This window comes from Coturnix japonica, chromosome 10 (genome assembly GCF_001577835.2).
Source record: "Coturnix japonica isolate 7356 chromosome 10, Coturnix japonica 2.1, whole genome shotgun sequence".
NCBI lineage: Eukaryota > Metazoa > Chordata > Aves > Galliformes > Phasianidae > Coturnix > Coturnix japonica.
The window spans coordinates 893,794-911,056 of record NC_029525.1 but is presented as its reverse complement, the minus strand read 5'-3'; the positions used below and the strand labels follow the sequence as shown (position 1 = coordinate 911,056).

The 17,263-nt window shown below is 43.6% G+C and overlaps 1 protein-coding gene across 13 annotated transcripts in view; it reads left to right on the top strand.

Moving 5' to 3' along the window:
• MYO9A (myosin IXA) overlaps nt 1–17,263 on the top strand; it is a 156,162-nt gene that overhangs the window by 45,324 nt on the left and 93,575 nt on the right. For 9 of the 13 annotated variants that reach the window (XM_015872538.2, XM_015872539.2, XM_015872535.2 and 6 more), the window contains exons 3-7: nt 3,428–3,522; nt 7,274–7,336; nt 11,166–11,265; nt 13,741–13,797; nt 16,809–16,909. In XM_015872538.2, coding sequence (XP_015728024.1) covers nt 3,428–3,522; nt 7,274–7,336; nt 11,166–11,265; nt 13,741–13,797; nt 16,809–16,909 — 416 coding nt within the window. The remainder of the gene's footprint in view (nt 1–3,427; nt 3,523–7,273; nt 7,337–11,165; nt 11,266–13,740; nt 13,798–16,808; nt 16,910–17,263) is intronic. The other 4 variants (XM_015872544.2, XM_015872534.2, XM_015872537.2 and 1 more) reach the window with 3 other exon arrangements.

Genomic DNA, 17,263 nt, shown 5'->3' with positions numbered 1-17,263 from the left:
GCAGCCCAGAGGATGTGGCTACCAGCAGTCTTTGGCTGCTGTTGAGCCATTTCTCCTCCATAGCCTGAATGCAGGTGATTTCAACCTCTGGGCTTGCTGCCAGCTCTGGGGTGGCATTTTCCTTGATGCAAGGATTAAAAAATAGATTTATTTGAGGGAAGTGGTAGAGATGATCCTCGCAGCAGTTGTAACAGCCATTCCAGATTGCATTGATATTGAGTAATCAATATCGGTAAGCGCTGGCCTCATCAGGAGAGGAGGAAGGTGAGCACCTCAGCCGCAAGTACATTAGCTTTTATTTTTCCTGCCTCCTGGGCCCCATGAATGAGCATGAAGCCAGCATTCCTTCAGGCGATGGAGCAGACGATGGCTGAACTGGAAGGTGTTAAGATTCGGTCAGAGGCAGCTGCACAGTTTTGGGAACACGGCTCGTTTCTGAGCCTCGTTGCAGTCAGGATCACCTGGCGAATTAACTAGTGGTGCAAACGCTCAGCTCCCATGGTAGGCAGTTCTTTGTGTGGAAGTGGTGTAGGAGGCACTGGGACCGGGTCTGCCTTTGCAGAGCCGTTGGATGGGCAAGCGGGTGCTCCGCTCGCACAGAGGAGCGCATTGAGCTCGTTTCCTTCCAAGCCTTGAGCCTCAGCCAGTACAAGCTTTGGTCTCCCCAAGAATGTCAGGAATGCTGTTACTGAGTTTTTCCGTTAAGCGCTGGAATCAATGGCTTCGAGGAGCGGAGTGATGTGAACAGAGCATAATTTCAGGGCAGCAGTTGTAACTCATTCACTGTGTTTTCCTAAGCTGAAGTAGAATATTATGTCCTGCCATTGCGGATATGTAGATTAGATGCACATAAATTGAATTAATAGTGCTTTTTTATATATAGCCTGATAGTTCTGTTAAAGGAACATGGCCGGTGAAAGAAAAATGCATGAAGTTGTCTCGAGTGAAACACCAGACATGCCTTCACATACTTCCTGGCCCTTCACCAGCATGCCTGCACCATAGAGTAAGCTGAAGCTTTCACAAGGCAGGATCCAGAGAGCTTTCTCATTTATGTGAGCAATAAAGAAAGTGGCTGAAAGAGTGATTTTATGGGCCATGAGTTCTGTGGGCATTTGTACTGCAACATGTAACGTGGTCTGGTGCGTTAATCGAGGAAAAACTCATGAAGCTCATTCCTCATTTAAAAAGATAAATGAGGAGGACTCATACAGTTCCCCACTCCCACAAGGAAAGTGTTTTAACTTGCATCTGTATGAAGGGAAATAAGTAACACCCTCCTGTTGGGACGTGAGGGACTGGGGAGTTTCATAGAATGGCCTGGGTTGCAAAGGCCCACAGTGACCATCCAGCTCCAACCCCCTGCTATGTGCAGGGTCACCAACCAGCAGCACAGGCTGCCCAGAGCCACATCCAGCCTGGCCTTGAATGCCTGCAGGGATGGGGCATCCACAGCCTCCTTGGGCAACCTGTTCCAGTGCGTCACCACCCTCTGGGTGAAAAACTTCCTCCTAAGAGGAACCAACCTAAACCTCCCCTGTCTCAGTTTCAAACCATTCCCCCTTGTCCTATCACTGCCCACCCTCACAAACAGCCATTCCCCCTCCTGTTTACACGCTCCCTTCAAGTACTGGAAGGCTGGAAGCCTTCTAAAGTTGTGTTGGACATCAATACATTCCACTTACAGCCATGTTTCTGCATGCGCTCGCTGGGCTGCTTGGATGAAACACCTGGCAGGGGACAGGTGGACCTTCTGGTAATGCTGAAGTAGCACTTTAATGTGAAAATGCTTATCTGGGGGGAATGAATGTCTGGGACTTAAGCACCAGGATGTGATTTTGTTCACAAAGAGCTGGGCTTATGGAGGGCTTCATGGTGAGAGTGAGGGTGTGGGGAAAAAGCTCCAGTGTGCAGAGGTGATTTTTGAGCAAAAGGCAGAAAACAAAGTGTATGCAGCCTGCAAAGCTCGGAAGCCAGTGTATGGGAAGGTTCATTAGCTATGGTGCAATCAGCCTCTATGCAAGCCTGAGCATTAGCTGCTCGTTTGGCAGGTTTCTGCCATCGCAGAACTTGTTTTAGTCAACTGCTGGAAATTCATATGCAACAATTTGAGCCTAAACAAATTTGTGCCTTCAAACGGGGTGGGGGGGAGAAATCCGTAATTATTCTGTTAGCAAGCCTTCAGTTTAAGATGTAACACCATGTGTGATGAGGGATCCTTGAGACCTGGCTGCTGCACCACCATGAGCTGTGCTGCATCCCACTGATGGGAGGGCTGGGCTGCTCATCCGGCTGCCATGAATGGAAACATCGTGTAGATAGTGATGGCATCGAGTGCCCTTCGGAAGGATTTCCTCTCACTTGGACTATATTTTGGGGTTTTAGTTGCAAAGTAAAACCTGCAAAGGTCACTTGAGAAGTTGGGGATTACAGATGTAAAGCCCTTTTAATCTTTTCCAATAAAGAGCTGAGTAGGAAATAAATCTGTTGGGAGCTCAGAGCTGAACTCTATTGTTGAGCCTCAGCACAAAATGTATTTGTAATTGTGATTCAACATACAGACAACAGCTCCTAGAAATTATCCTATGTATAATTGTCTTAAGTACATTTCACTTAGAAGTAAAGGTGAACAATTATCAGAACAGGTGTAATAAATGAATCATTAATTGTACCTGGCAGCTGGGCTGTTTCAGTCACCATGAGCCAGACTACTGAAGTGACTTGGGCACAGTTGCAAACGCCAGTTTTCAATTAGACTGCTTTGAGATGCAGCTCTTAAAGGTTCCCAATGGTTATTGTGCTTAGGGATTGCTTTTAACCAGTGGTAGATAGCTCTCTGCATTAGGTGCCTCAGCAAGGTGGAGATTTAATGAAAGCTTTGCATAGTAAAGCTTTAAAGCATTTAGATCTGGGAAAGCATCAACAACAAATTGAACCAATGGTGTCTGAAATACTGAAGGTCCTATGGGTTGTGTCTGCGCGATGCATGACGTTGTCTAACACCTGGGTAGCCTTCAAAGCATTTTTCCCCTAATTCTGTACGTAATTAAAAAGCAGCTAGTTCATTAAAAGCTGGTCTTGTTGGAGCGGTGTACTTTTATATCCATTTAAATGAATAAAGCGTAGCCTTAATGCAGAATGTAATAACTTCAAATATTAAATCTCTTGTATAGCTGACTCTTGATTTTTCAGCAGTGTTTATCTAAACTTCCCAAATTCCATACTGGAAACGGACGCAGTCCCCAGCAGTTCATCCTATTATTTCGTAGCCCTTTCAACTCACTTTCTCCTTGTGCTTTTTACTGATTTACTACGATATTACAGCAGTAGCAAAACACTGGAGGTCGGTTGGTAGTGACGTGTGTGCGTCCATAAGGAAAGGCGGTGGCTTTTCAGATGCAGTGATGCTGTCTCATTCTTTTAACAGGCTTTTGGAAATGCAAAGACGGCACATAACAACAACTCCAGTCGCTTTGGCAAATTTATCCAAGTGAACTACCAGGAGACGGGCACTGTACGAGGGTGAGTGGCAATGGGATCCACAGCACGTATTTCTAGTGTATGTAAATGTTATGAAAAGGTTGGTTTATCTACGCTGCACATCAGAGCATGAATACACCTGAGCTGGATTTAAGCCAGTTCAGTTCTCATTAATCATAACGTCAACTTTGTAATTAAGCCAAAATGTAATGTTTTCCTCTTAAGAGAGCAAGCAAGGGGGATGTTTTAGGTAGTACGGGCTGTGAGGATGGATCATGGGTCTGGAGCGTGTGATGGGCATGGAGAGGCCAGTGAGCTGGAACAGAAAGCCAAGGGGGATTTAATTTCGTGGATGCCTGACAGGTGTTAGGGAGAATATGGAGCCAGATGATTTAGCACTGTGGTCTGATTCCTCATACACTTCTATCCATACCCTGAAGTGTCTCTTGAAGCCAGCTCTTGACCACCTTGTGCCCTGGGCCATTGTTAAGAGGTGCTTGTCTCCATTCTGCTGCCATGGTGTCATTTCCAGCCTCCCTGCCTCCTTCCACAGCTCCCGGTGAGCTCATCCTGGTGATGGCCAGAGCTGAAGGCTTCTGGGGGGCACATCTGGACCTGGATTTCTCTTGGGTTCCTTCAGATGACATTGTGCCCTAGCCAAGTGTCTCACACCAGCTTTAAGGGACCAGGGCTACCTTAACCCTGCTTTTTGGCTGGGCAATTAGCTCAGCTGGAAAAGCAGAGAGTAGAGTGGCATTCCAGGGGCTGTATAATTTCTGCAGCTCGCTAAGAGATCTCTTGCTGGGACCTCGTTGTTAATTTAGAGAATTGCTGATAGCTTTTTCCTTCCCCATTTTCCACCAGAACAGTATCGCACAAATGGGTGCCATTAATTTTTCAAATGAGCTGGGTACTCTGCGTTCTTTGCAGTCAGGCAGCTGTTTTTTCATCCAACTTTTAATCTGCTGCTCTTTTTCATTTTCTTTTTTCTTTTTTCCCCTTCTGTTATTAATTCTGGTGAATAATTCTCTTAAAAGGATAAGCTTCTATTTTTTTTAATACCTACCTAAACAGGAACGCAGGGTAACAGAACCCAGCAAGCGCCCTACCAGCCTGTTACTTGGCATGCTGTGCCAGCTCTGTGATAGTGCCCTTTATGGTTGACTGGCACATACCTGCAAATGACATTGCATCTGTGTGCTCTAGTTCTGTAAATAAGGGAGTTTTTTTCTTTAACAAATACATCTCCTTGGTCTTCATTACGTGATGGGATGTGACTGTGTGTGGCTCCAACAACAGCAAGAAAGTATTACAAAATAACTGAGCTGTTCCTTGCATACAAGAGTAAGGTTTTATTCTGTGCTCTCTTACAAGGAAGATCACGAGTTTTGTGTTGGTTTCTTATTTTATTTTATTTTTTAATTTAGCATCACTTTTAAGCACATGATCTGCCCACTCAAGACAGCTATGTCCCCATTTTGTGCATATGATTTTCTTGGTTAATGTAAAGTGTAATTTGCAGTCTTGGATCAGAATTTTGCTCCGTCCGTGGGCTGAAAATAGCAGTTGGGTATTTGGTTACCAACTGTATGCAGATAATGACCCAAACTCAAAGCGCATTTTGGCTTCAGAGGTGTAATAGCCAAGAGATTTAGGAGCAGCCAACTCCACCCCATGAAATGAAGGCTTTGAAGATATGTTGGAAATCAGTGGAGTATGAGCAGAGGTTTCATTTAAGTGCATTCCCATAAGGCTTTTTGAATTTATTATGTCCTGTTCGGAGATAAGTGAGCTGTAGAGGAAGGGCTTTGCAATGTGTTGAGTCCTCCTAAGATGATCAAAAGCCTCCACATCTTACATGCTCCTTAAAATTGCAGAAGAGCCAGATGGGAGAGATTTTAATTAAAAGCAACAGTGCAGTGCCATGTTAAATTTGCACAGCAGCGTGGAGCTGTACCACAGGTACTGTGAGAGCATCGTGGGTATTTTGCATGGTGGGATTTGTATGTGAAATTCATGCTCAAGTTTTTGATGATATTACCTGGTAACAAGTACAGGTTCTGTAGCATGATTAAATGAGTACTTTGCATGAAGTTCTCTCAAAATTTCTTTACTGTTAAAACTGTCAGTAATAATAAGTTAGTTTCTAAATAATTGACACGGGTAAATAGAAAGAGAACATTTGGAGGTGTTTACTTTTTTGTAGTTCAATTTGTTTTCCTTTTCACTGTCCTATTAAAACAAGGAACATACTTACATTCATTTATCACTTTCTCACTAAGCAAAGCACGTCCTGCTAGAGCAGCATTCTCCTTACATCTATCCTGCTCTAAGAAGTGGGTTGGGCCAGATGACCTCCAAAGGACCTCTCCAACCTAAATTATTGCACAAGTCTGAGTTTTTTGGGTCTATAATAAGAGCAGAAATCACAGGGGAAGGGATTACATGTTAAACGTGGTGGACTAGATGTAGATTGTCCTGCAGCTGTGTGCCAAACTGCTGCCCAGCGCTCTGCTGGGACCCAGGGCATGCTGGTGCCTTGCTCAGCACCCCATCTGTTCACTGAGTCTGCAGGGAGCTTCATGCCTTGGCTTGAGAAGTTGGTAAAACAGGAACTTGCACTTAAGGTTAGATAGAGAAGGGATATCCATAGCTGTTCTCAGCTTCCTCATAGGGAATAAATGAAAAAAAAGACTTCCTGGTGCACATCATGTGCAGGAATAATAGTGCTTGCTGCAGCCCATTTGCCTTTCTTTACCTCTCTTGTGCAGCAGGGGAGTCTTGAGGTGAGTGGATATGCCATTTCCTGCAGCCTCTCCTAAGCATTGCCCCAGGAGTCATCCCAAACCCTCTGGGGCACAGCCAGGTTGTTTATTTTTTGGTGGAGGTAGGGGAGAAACACCAAGAATTGTCCCAGGAGAATTACACCCAGATAATGCCTGGCTGAGGGTTATGCTGGGCACTGCGCTGTCCCATCCCATCCAGAGCCCCTGGGGTTTGCAGCTCGCACGTGGCTGCTGTCAGTGCCACATCACTGTGGGTCGGTGGCTGGAAAAGCCCAGCCTCTGCCTCTGTGTGTCAAGTTACATCATCAGCATTGGCAATTATAGCTCTAGTTTCCACATCCCTATCATTACTGGTTAGCATTGCATGGAGGAAAAAAAAAAAACCAAACAACTGCAACAAACATGTCGAAGCTTGTTTTAGCTAGTGGAGCTATTAATATATACATGAAATCAATTCATTATGGAGACTGTTAGGATAAAATGTCAACGCCAGTAAAAAGCTTCTGCAGTTGACCATATCCACAAGTTAATAACCCAAGCTTTTGTTGCAGTGTGGCTGTTGGAGAAGAGGGGGTGATAATTTGGGCATTGAATCCACGCTAAATCTTAGCTTGCAAACTTGTGCATCCAGATGCGTTTCTGGTTGAAGGAGGGTTTGTGCACAAATCTCGGTCTGCAAGCAATTTCATTTTGCTGGCTTTGGATTAAATAGGTATCAGAGATTCTTAGTTTCTGTCAAAATTTCCCCCTGCGCTCCCTGCCCATAGGCTAACTCATCTGAGATCATGTTTTTCATATCCAAGTTAGTTTTGGCCTTGTATCAAACCAAAAAACCTCAAAAGCCAAACATAATATTGGGCTTGTTCTGCCTAGGAAGAAATTTATATAGCTAAGTGAAACAAGGCTGAAGCTTTTTTTGTGTACTAAAACTGCAAAGTCCCAGTAAAGCTGTGTTCATTTAAGTTGAATATTGGGTCAATGAATAATACTTTTATTTCTTCTTCCAGAGCTTATGTTGAAAAGTATCTGCTGGAAAAGTCCAGGCTTGTCTACCAGGAGCACAACGAACGGTAGGTGCCTATGTTTCACTTGGTTCTGCCTCCTGAATGTGTTGATAGCGCGGCGCAGATGGCTTCAATCCCTGCTAGGGCTGGCAGGGGGATGGGGATTTTCATGCTTCTAACTGCATGCTTTACAGATAAAGTCTGTATTTATGTTTTGTGCCATGTTGGCTTGGAGAGGGAAGCAAAAACTCTGAAAGCTCTGCTAGGATGTGCTGCACCAGCAAGCAAGCATGCAGGGTGCTCTGCTGATGGGCTTTGAGGCTCCAGCTGTGGGATGTTCTGCATTTCAACATTGTGTGGACTTACTGAAAGGGTAGAAGCAGTCCTCGTATCACAGAATCACAGAATGGTTGAGGCTGGAAGGGACCTCCTGACTCCTAGAGTGATGTCCAGGACCGTGCCCAGATGGATTGTAACGTCTCCGTGAATGGAGATTCCACACCCAAAAAAAGAGTCCGAATCACATCAAACACTTAACTTCTGCTTGAAACAAATCAAAATGATGCAAACTCATAACAAGAGCTGTATTGAATCTTCACCAAACCTCTTGGTTTGTCCATCTTTGGGACTTTATGACCAGGAGATGGATGAGGCTGCACCTGGGTTAGTTGATAGCACACTCTGGGTGATGGGGAAGGTGTATCAGAAGCTGCTATCAAAACCAAAATGCTCCTCATTGCACTTTTCACTGTTATTACCTTAAAAAAAAAAATAAAAATCTTGATTTTCATATATTTCAATCCTAATCTTGTACTGAAGTCTCTCTAACTTCAGATTTTGTTTCCTAAGTCACTGTCTGGCCATACAAGCCTGTTTTTGCCATCTTGCTGCCTGTCAAGGGAGGAATGTACTACCCAGGGAAATGAGAAGCCGTTATTTTATTAGCAGTCCTTGACTTGTATTTTCCATTGTCTATATGATTAATGTCATACCATTTGTATTCGTACACAGCTTGTCAACTACTTAATATCTAATTTGGGAGAGAATGTGACATTTTAGTTCTGTTTTCCAACTCTTAACACATTGAAAACATCAGAAGGGCTTCTGATTAAGCTAAGATTATGTAGACGACACATTTAAGCAAACTGTTGCTTCCTAATTGCAATGCATTAGTCGTTATGCCCTCTTCAATAGTTATTATTCTGATTGTAACAAATTTGCTGGTTCTGACCTTCCATCACCTGTTGTATTTCAGTTACTGGCACTTCTGTGTTTCTCTTTTGGGGATAGATGCTGTGTGAGAAGTTTTCTCTAATGCTGATGGATTGTTCCCAAAGTTAGATGGTGCAGGCTGCCTCAGACATGACAAATGCAGTGTTAGTTGTTGTCATAATTAAGCTTGGTTTCTCTTGGAATAAACCAAAGTTTTGGTTTTAGAAATACTGCTATGCTGTTAGTATTAAATCTGTGTCATGGTTGTTTTGAAGCAAAACAGATGAGTATTGCATGGAGTGGTTTATTATTCAAGTATTCTGAATATTTGAGTAGAAATAAAAATTGAAGGTTTTTCATGGAGTTGCAGAACCGTAGAATGGATTGTGTTGGAAAGGGCCTTAAAGCCCTTCCAGCTCCAACCCCCCTGCTGTGGGCTGGTTGCCCCCACCAGATCAGTCTGCCCAGGGCCACATCCAGCCTGGTCATGAGCACCTTCAGAGATGGGGCACCTACAGCTCTGCACAACCTGTGCCTGTGTCATGGCCCCTGAGTAAAACATTTACACCTAATATCTCATCTCAGTCTTCTCTCTATTAGTTTAGCTATAATCTCCCCTCAAGTCCTGGCAGGCCGCACTGAGGTCTCCCTGCAGCCTTCTCTTCTCCAGGCTGAACACCCCCAGCTCCTCAGCCCGTCTCCATACAGAGGTGCTGCAGCCCTCGGAGCATCTCCGTGCCCTCCTCTGGCCCCGCTCCAGCAGCTCCACACCCTTCCTGTGCTGGGACCCCAGGTCTGCAGGTGGGGCATCATGAGGGCAGAGCAGAGGGGACAGTCCCCTCCCTGCCCACTGCCAGCCCTCTGTTGATGCAGCCCAGGATGCTGTTGGACCTTGCAGGCCCCAAATGGACAATGTTGCCTTGTGTGCAGCTTTTCATCCAACAGAACCACCAAGTCCTCCACAGCACTGCTCTGAGTGAGATCTTTTTACATCTTTACTCATACCCAGGATTGTCCTGACTCAAATGCAGCACCCTCACTTGGCCTTGTTGAATCTCATGAGGTTCACATGAGCCCACTTTATGGGCCCACCCACGTCCTTTCTGGATGGCATCTCTTCCTTCTGTCCTTTCAACTGCACCACTCAGCTCAGTGCCATCAGCAAACTGATGAGGGTGCACTTAATCCCACTATGTCATTGATAAAGATGTTGGAGAGCACCTGTCCCAAGGGAGACCTCAGCTGGATATAGAGCCATTGACCAAAACTCTCTACAGCCATCCAACCAGTTCTTCATATCTCAAGTAGTCTGCCCTTCAAAGCCATATCTTGGCACACTACAGATAAAGATGTGGTATGGGACTATGTCAAAGGCATTGCACAAATCCAGGTAGAGGACGTTGCTTACCCTTCTGTTGTCCACTCATGCCATCACTCCGTCACAGAAGGCTGCCCCATGGGTCAAGTGTGTTCTGCCTTTGGTGAAGCCATGCTGGCTGTCTTGGATTACCTGCTCATCTCTTATGTGCCTTAACATATATCTTCAAGGAAGATCTCTTCTATGATCTTCCCAGGCACAGGCGTGAAGCTCCATTGGTCTGTAGTTCCCTGGTTCTTCCTTTCTCCTTTCCTCAAAAATGGGAGGGATGTTTTCTTCTTTGCAGTCACCGGGGACTTTGCCTGACAGCCGTGACTTTTCACATATGGAGAGCAGCTTGGCAACTGAATCAGACACTTCCTTCAGGTCTCAGGGATGCATATTGTCTGGCCCCATGGACTTGTAAACTTTTAGTCTCATGAGATGGTCCTGAACTTCCTCCTTGCCTACAGTAGGAGGGATTTCTTTCTCCCAACCCCCTCCTAGAGGTTCATCTATCTACTTCTTAACATGGAGGGCAGCTCCCCCACCCCTCCTCCTCTGTCCCTTCTACAAAGCTTATAGCTCTCTGTCATAGTAGTCCAGTTGTGCAATTCTTCTCTCTGTGTTTCCTTGATAGCACTTAGCTCATAGTTTTCTAATTGCAGCATGGCTTTCATCTCCTCCTGCTTATTTCCCATGCTGGTATAGGGGCACTTCAGCTGGGCTATCAGCTGCATTATCCTGGAGAAGCTGAATCTCCTGATTTCCTGAAATCTCTTCCCAGAGGTACATGTCCATGGATAGGGAGGAGGACCTACATCTCCATTACTTGGTTTAATCTCTTGCATCACCGCAAAATGCTTTCAGGCCATTTCTATACCACTCTCAGTATTAAGCAGCCTCGTTGTTGCACAGGGCCTTAATTTATATTTGTATGGTTAATCTTCAGAAAGCTTCTTAAATCAGTGTCTTCATTTCCTTCTGCATCAGTGTGAGGTTAGACCAATACAGAACAGCGGCAGAGATTGAGCTTGTCTCTTATTGGGAAGGCTTTGGTGACATGGGACTCAGTGACTGTTACCTTTCCCAGATTCATGCCTTTTTTAGCTTCATGCTTTGTTGTTTCATCCCCTAGAATTCCAACTGCAATCAAAGTTGCCCTAATAGCTAAAAAGAATCAGACTTTTCCCTGTTTTTGTGCTGAAATTGTACACACGGGTTTGAGCTGGAAGGCTGGAATGTGAAGCTACAAGATTTATATGTGTTTCTCTACTCATTGCTGAAGTTTGTTTTCAAGTTTAACATCCTTTTCTTTGTCACCAGGAACTACCATGTATTTTATTACCTCCTGGCAGGAGCAAGCGAGGAAGAGAGATCAGCATTTCATCTTAAGCAGCCTGAGGAGTATCATTACCTCAACCAGGTGGGAATACTCTACTGGGGGCACTGCCACTATCTTGTCCTTTCCACCACTGATAAGCATCAGTGTGTGCAGTGATAAATATGGGTTGTTTCAGTGCTCTAAAGGCAGCAAGCTGTCACTGTAAATTAACCTGCACTGGCAATCTGAACACTTCTTAAGTATGAAAAAAATCACTGTTTCCCATTTTCTGTCCCCTAAATAGAGTTATGGTAAATAAGAAACAAAAACCACAAGCCAAACAAGGGAGAAACAGTAATGATCTACCTTTGTATGAATGTTTAGGCATTAACATGAGGCTGCTGGGAAGAAGAGAAACATGTGCTGCCATCCAGGACGTAGTCCTAATTCTGTCTCTTTATGTCTGTCAGTCAGCACAAGCCTTTACGTTTAACAGCACGAAAAGGAAAACATGGAAACCCATGTGGGGATTCAGAGGTACTGTGAGGTACTATCAGTGCCAATTCAATTCAAACTTCAGGAGATCTAATTTACTTCATGCTTAAGATGCAGTTGCGTGTTGATGCCTGTAAACAGAAAATTTACTGGGTTTTGCTAAAAAAAAAAACCAACCATTAATGGAGTGGGATGAGATGGAGCAGTACTTAGGTTCTGTTTTAACTGTAATTGCTGTTTTCTCAGCTTGAAATGCAGTGAGCCATAAAGAGAAACGTAACCTGCGAGTTGGAGATCAACTCACATGCACTATGCAACGCAAATAGCCTTCGGTCTTTCTAGAAATCCAATTGAATTCTGTAATATTCTGTAAATCACCCAGGGCTCTTTAAATACGTTTAAAGTGGGCCTTTAAAGCCAAAATACGTTGTGCTATTAATGACTGCCACCCACTTGGAGCAGGACTGGGAAATTCGTACCAATGAAGAGCACGATAAGAGCTTTAGGCTTTTGCTCTCTCTTTTCGTGCCTCCTGTGTCTGTGAGCAGTGTAGAGGTTGGAGAACATGGTGTGTTCTCTACCACCATCTGTGCTGCAGTTCTGCAGCTCCAAATGCCAGGATAATTTGAACGGAATGTTTTGTCAGATTCACAGACTTTGTTGGGCAATCTGATAGTTCCCTGTTAGCCTAAAGCATTGCCTTTAATTATAGCCTTTCCTTTTCCTTAATAGTATCTTAGCATTTAGGGTCATTAATATTTGAATTAAATAATGAAATGATGCTGCTGTAGGCAAGTAGGCTGCAGAAGGATGCAGAGGTTCATCCAGTGGGTGATGGAAGCAGTCTCTGGGTTTACCTGACCACCGTCTACAGTGAGCAGTGACGTTCAGGACTTTTAGTGTTCTGATTATTATAATTTCTCTGCATTTAGTGTTTGTGTTAGAACAGTGAATGCTGACAGCTGTGGGATAGTGTCTCCTTGAGGTGAATGCCTGGCTTCCTAACAATGCAGCTACAGCCTTCCCGTGTCCTGTAGGAAAAGGACATACAGGAAAATAAGGAGGAAGAAGGAAGAGGTAGTAGTGGAAGAATGGGGAGAGAAACTGTGAATATAAAAGGGGAAAGTACTAAAATGAGCCTTGAGCATTCACAGTGACTTCTTCAGTGTGTCCAAGAGAAATCTCAGCCTTTTAAAATAGAAAGAGAACAAACCCAGAAGTGAAGATAATTATGTATCTAAAATTAAATACTAAGATTTAGAGCTCTGCAATATGGAGCCAGACCTCAATCACTGACACACTGGGTCCTTGAGTTATTTTGTTTCTCTTGGGTTCCTTAACTCATATTGTCATGCAAAATAAAAGTGGATTTTGCATTGCAGATGAGGAATAATCTGTTCAGGTACTTCAACAAAATGCTCTGTTGATTTTAAGTGCAGAGAGCAGGTTGAAGAAAAATAGTATCTCTTTAAAAGCTAATTTTCGTAAAGGATCTGCTAAGTTTTTTTCCAGCAAATTCTGTGCTGCACATTCATATTTATCCATCATGAAATTAGTAATTTGCAGGATTAGATCCTTGTTGTAACAGAATCCACAGCCCCGGTGGCACGTCTGTGGTCCTTGCAGGAGTGCTGAGTGCTGAGCATGGATGAGTCCTTTCAGGTCTGATTGGAAAGTGACAGGAAGTCAGGAGAGAAGTTTAGTGCTTTCTCTGTTCTGCAGCACATGTGTCTGAAGCAAAAGCTGAGAACAGAAACAGAAATCAGTGCAACTCTGCATGAACAGCTCTTTGGCTGTAGGTAAAGGAAAGGTTTTTCCAACCGTGGAGGTCCAATTCGCTTCAATTCATTTAGCTTAGAGCTTGGGAAATCCTCACTTGAAAACATGACACAGAAATCACAGCATCGTAGATGTGAAATAATTATCAATCTAACTTAATGCTGATAAAATAGATCAGGAATGACTATGCAGAATAACAGTTCTTTTACTTGGGAGGTCGATGTCACTTCCCTTTCTGAAGAGCTGGTGGTGGGAGTCATGTTGGGTCCGAATGCTACTTACCTGGGTCTGCCTTGCTTTCAGATGACAAAGAAACCCCTCAGACAGAGCTGGGATGAGTATTGCTATGACTCTGAGCCGGTCAGTACAAGTACCCACATCCTCGGAGCTGTGCAGGGCTGCTCCTCTTGCTCACTTTTTGACATGGGCAGAGATAAATGTTAATCTGTTGCTGATCCTCTCCCCTGCCTTGCATTGGTGTTGCTTATGTGTTAGCTGGTGACTATACAGATACCCTTTCTGTTATCCTTTTTTGCTTATTTCTGTCTGGAAAGCCTCAGCAGTTTGGTTTGGATATGGTCATCTAGTTTTTGCAAACAATAGCTCCTTCTTGATACACAATACGCATTGTTTTGTGTAAATTGGCTACTACAGAGTAATTTGTGAGGCAGCAGCTTTGTGAAAATTGAAATGGCTGCCTGATAAAACTGCAAATTGGGCTCTGGAAGTGCTAATAGCTGGCTTGTTTTGCATCAGCTCATTGTGGCTGTAGCAGTGTATCTGCTGTCCCACTTCCAGGAAAAAAAGAAGACAAAACCAAACCTGCCCTTTCAGCCGTCTGCGAGACAATCAGATCCTCCTATTGCTCAGAATGCAAATATTCCTCCTCCAAAAATAGCTCTGCTGTCCTTTCCAAATGGATCTATCCAAGAAAGAGACCGTGCTGCTCTGCCCCTTCCCCAGCTCCTTTGCAAGTAGGACAGGGGCTGTGGCTTTGATCAGTGGTGTGCTTTGGGTTGGTGTGGCCTGCAGATGTGTCCCCGTGATGGTCTGTGTTGGTTTGTCTTGCACCACAAAGCATGTTTCCAGCCAGCTGCATGTTGTTCCGGCTAATGCTGCCATGCATGTAATGGTTGCTGCACCCAACTAAGACATCTGGAAGGTGAGATGATGTGGAAAGGATCTGTTGTTCTCTGTGGCTGTATAGGCATTGTATTAACAAGGTTTCAACTGCAAACCCATGATATAAGAGGAGAGGGAGGCGGTCCAGCCTCTCAGAGCTTAGGAGCATCAGTTATTGTATTGGCATTCTCATGAGGTCTTATGAGAGCATAGAGCTGCTCCCCTCTGTGCTTCAGGACACTGTAATGAGTTGCAAAGACTTGAATTGCTTTAGGAGTGGGTTAGGATGATCAACTGGAGAAATGCCAGGAAAACCAAACCCTGGTTTGTTTCCTTATTTTGCATAGCAAAACCATATGTCCTTACAATTGGGCTGTCTGTCTGGTGTTTTATTTTGCTCAGGGTTGTTTTCTACTCTGGTCATGGTAGACCACATCCTGGCTTTTGGGTAAAATTTTCTCTTAAGCATTCTCTGGCCTTTTTCCTCCATAAGGTGACAACAAAGGCAATGGGATCTACCTTATACACACCTCCAGCTTTTAATGAAACCACATTATATCTTTGAGCTTTTCCCAGAAGTCCATGTATTGCTGCAGTTGGCTGCTAGTAAGAAGGGGACTCATTGCTCTAAAATCAGTGAAACTCTGTAAAATACATATATACACCTTAATATACATATTATTTATACATAAATGCTTTACATGTATATATGTACATGTATGTGTGTATATAAAATCCATTAGGGAACAATACGTAGCACAGAACTGAAACACTATGGAGTGCATCTGCTTTTAAGTAGATAATTTGCAAAATGCTTTTCCATGCAAACTAATGACTTTGGCAATTGTTATGTAAATTGTTCATTAAATGCCTTTGGCATGGATTGCTCTGCTTGTGAATCAGCTGTGGTATTTCACTGTTGCTGTGTGAATTATTCTGTTAGAACAATGCCACAAAATGAGATGGGTTCCTGGAATGTGGATGGCCAAAGTGGCACTTGTCATCCCTTTAAAAAGTTTTTAATAAGCTTTTTTTGAAGAATTTGTGGATGCATTTTTTGTTCTGCAGGACTCCAGGTCCTGCCTTGGTGGGTGTGAAAACTTCTCCAGTTACCCACAGCAAATTGGTAACGGCTGGGGATGCCAGTCAGCCCACGCTTGGGTTGTCCTACTATTTAATAGTAGGTAGTAGTGCAGTGGACTAACTTGTAGAAAGTCTCCATTTAAGTGCTAGTAAATATTTTGAGGTTTAAGACAGCATTTATATTGTATGACGGGTAGTAACATAATTTTGAATTGGAGGCTGGGAATGTTTTAAGGAAAAAGTATAAAGTCTGAGCTATGAATAATGAATAATCCATAGGGGACCCAATGTCAGTCAAAGCATACGTGAGGTCCTTGGCATTACTCATTTATTTAATTGTTTAAGGAGGATTAGTTTAACTGTTTCCTAAGTATTGGGAAGAGCCTGGCTAACTAAAGCATTCAGCTGTGATGTGTTAAGTGCTGGGAGAAGGAAGGAGCAGTGGATTCAAACTCCCTATAAAAACATGCTGATATTTTTAATAAAGTTCATGAAAAAGATGTGGAACTTTCCTGTTCTTGTGCAACATTTCATTCACTGATTACATAGAATTACATACATTTATTATTTTTATGAAATTATTTTGAATTCTTCCTATTTACTTAAAGGAGCTCCTAATGGTCCAGGAGCTCATGTGGAATAAACTGCCTGGAAACGTGTGCATTGTTGTTAATTCATGGTCTTTCTGCATGCTTGTTGTCCGTAATTCTTGCCAAATAGTTACCACATTTAAAATTGCACTTTGGTTTCCTTGTAGGCAGACTGTTGGGAAGCTGATTTTCCTAGACAGCTTCAGGTTGTGCGCTCTTTCCAATACTGAAGAAGAAAAGTTCTGCCTTGCCTCTAGAGCTAACCGTGGATTTTTATTGCATTGCATATACACTTCTTGCTCTGTCTGCTATGGTGCTGTGAATTCCCTCTTGCTCTGGAGCCGGGTTCAGAGAAGTATCCAGGGGGCTGGGTGTCAGGGTCAATTAACCACTGTTATTCTCCATCCACATTAGTGAGGCCTCCTGCATATCTCATTTCCCAGTGCCAGCTTGGAAATGTTCTCGTTGCTGATAAAAGCATGGAGATCCTGGGATGATATTTATGAAGTGCTGACTTGGCCATCTGGACCTGTTCTGGCCTCAGTTGCAGGGCTTAATTTTTCCCTTTGAACCCAGCAGGATTGCTTTTCCGTCGAAGGGGAGGACTTGAAGCACGACTTCGAGCGCCTACAGCTAGCCATGGAGATGGTGGGCTTCCTTCCCAAGACTCGCAGACAGTGAGTTTATTTTCCATGTTAACAGTTAGGAAATTACATTACGGCATTGTATTAATACCACGTAGGTTATATAGTTATGTAATTGTGATATATAGCATAAAAATGATCCCCGTAATCAGTGAGATAAGCTACACGATTTCTGCTGATGTAACTGAATAACCTTTCAGTCTGGCGAGAAGGGTTGATGACACACTGACTGTTCATACAATAAAGGAATAATCACAGTGGCAAGATGTAAGCAAAATAGTCCATTAATATTACAAAGATCTCTATGAATATTGGCAAAAAGTTGGCATCTGGATCTGAGCTTTTCAGAACAGTCATACTCTGCGTGTAATGAATCCAGACCATAGT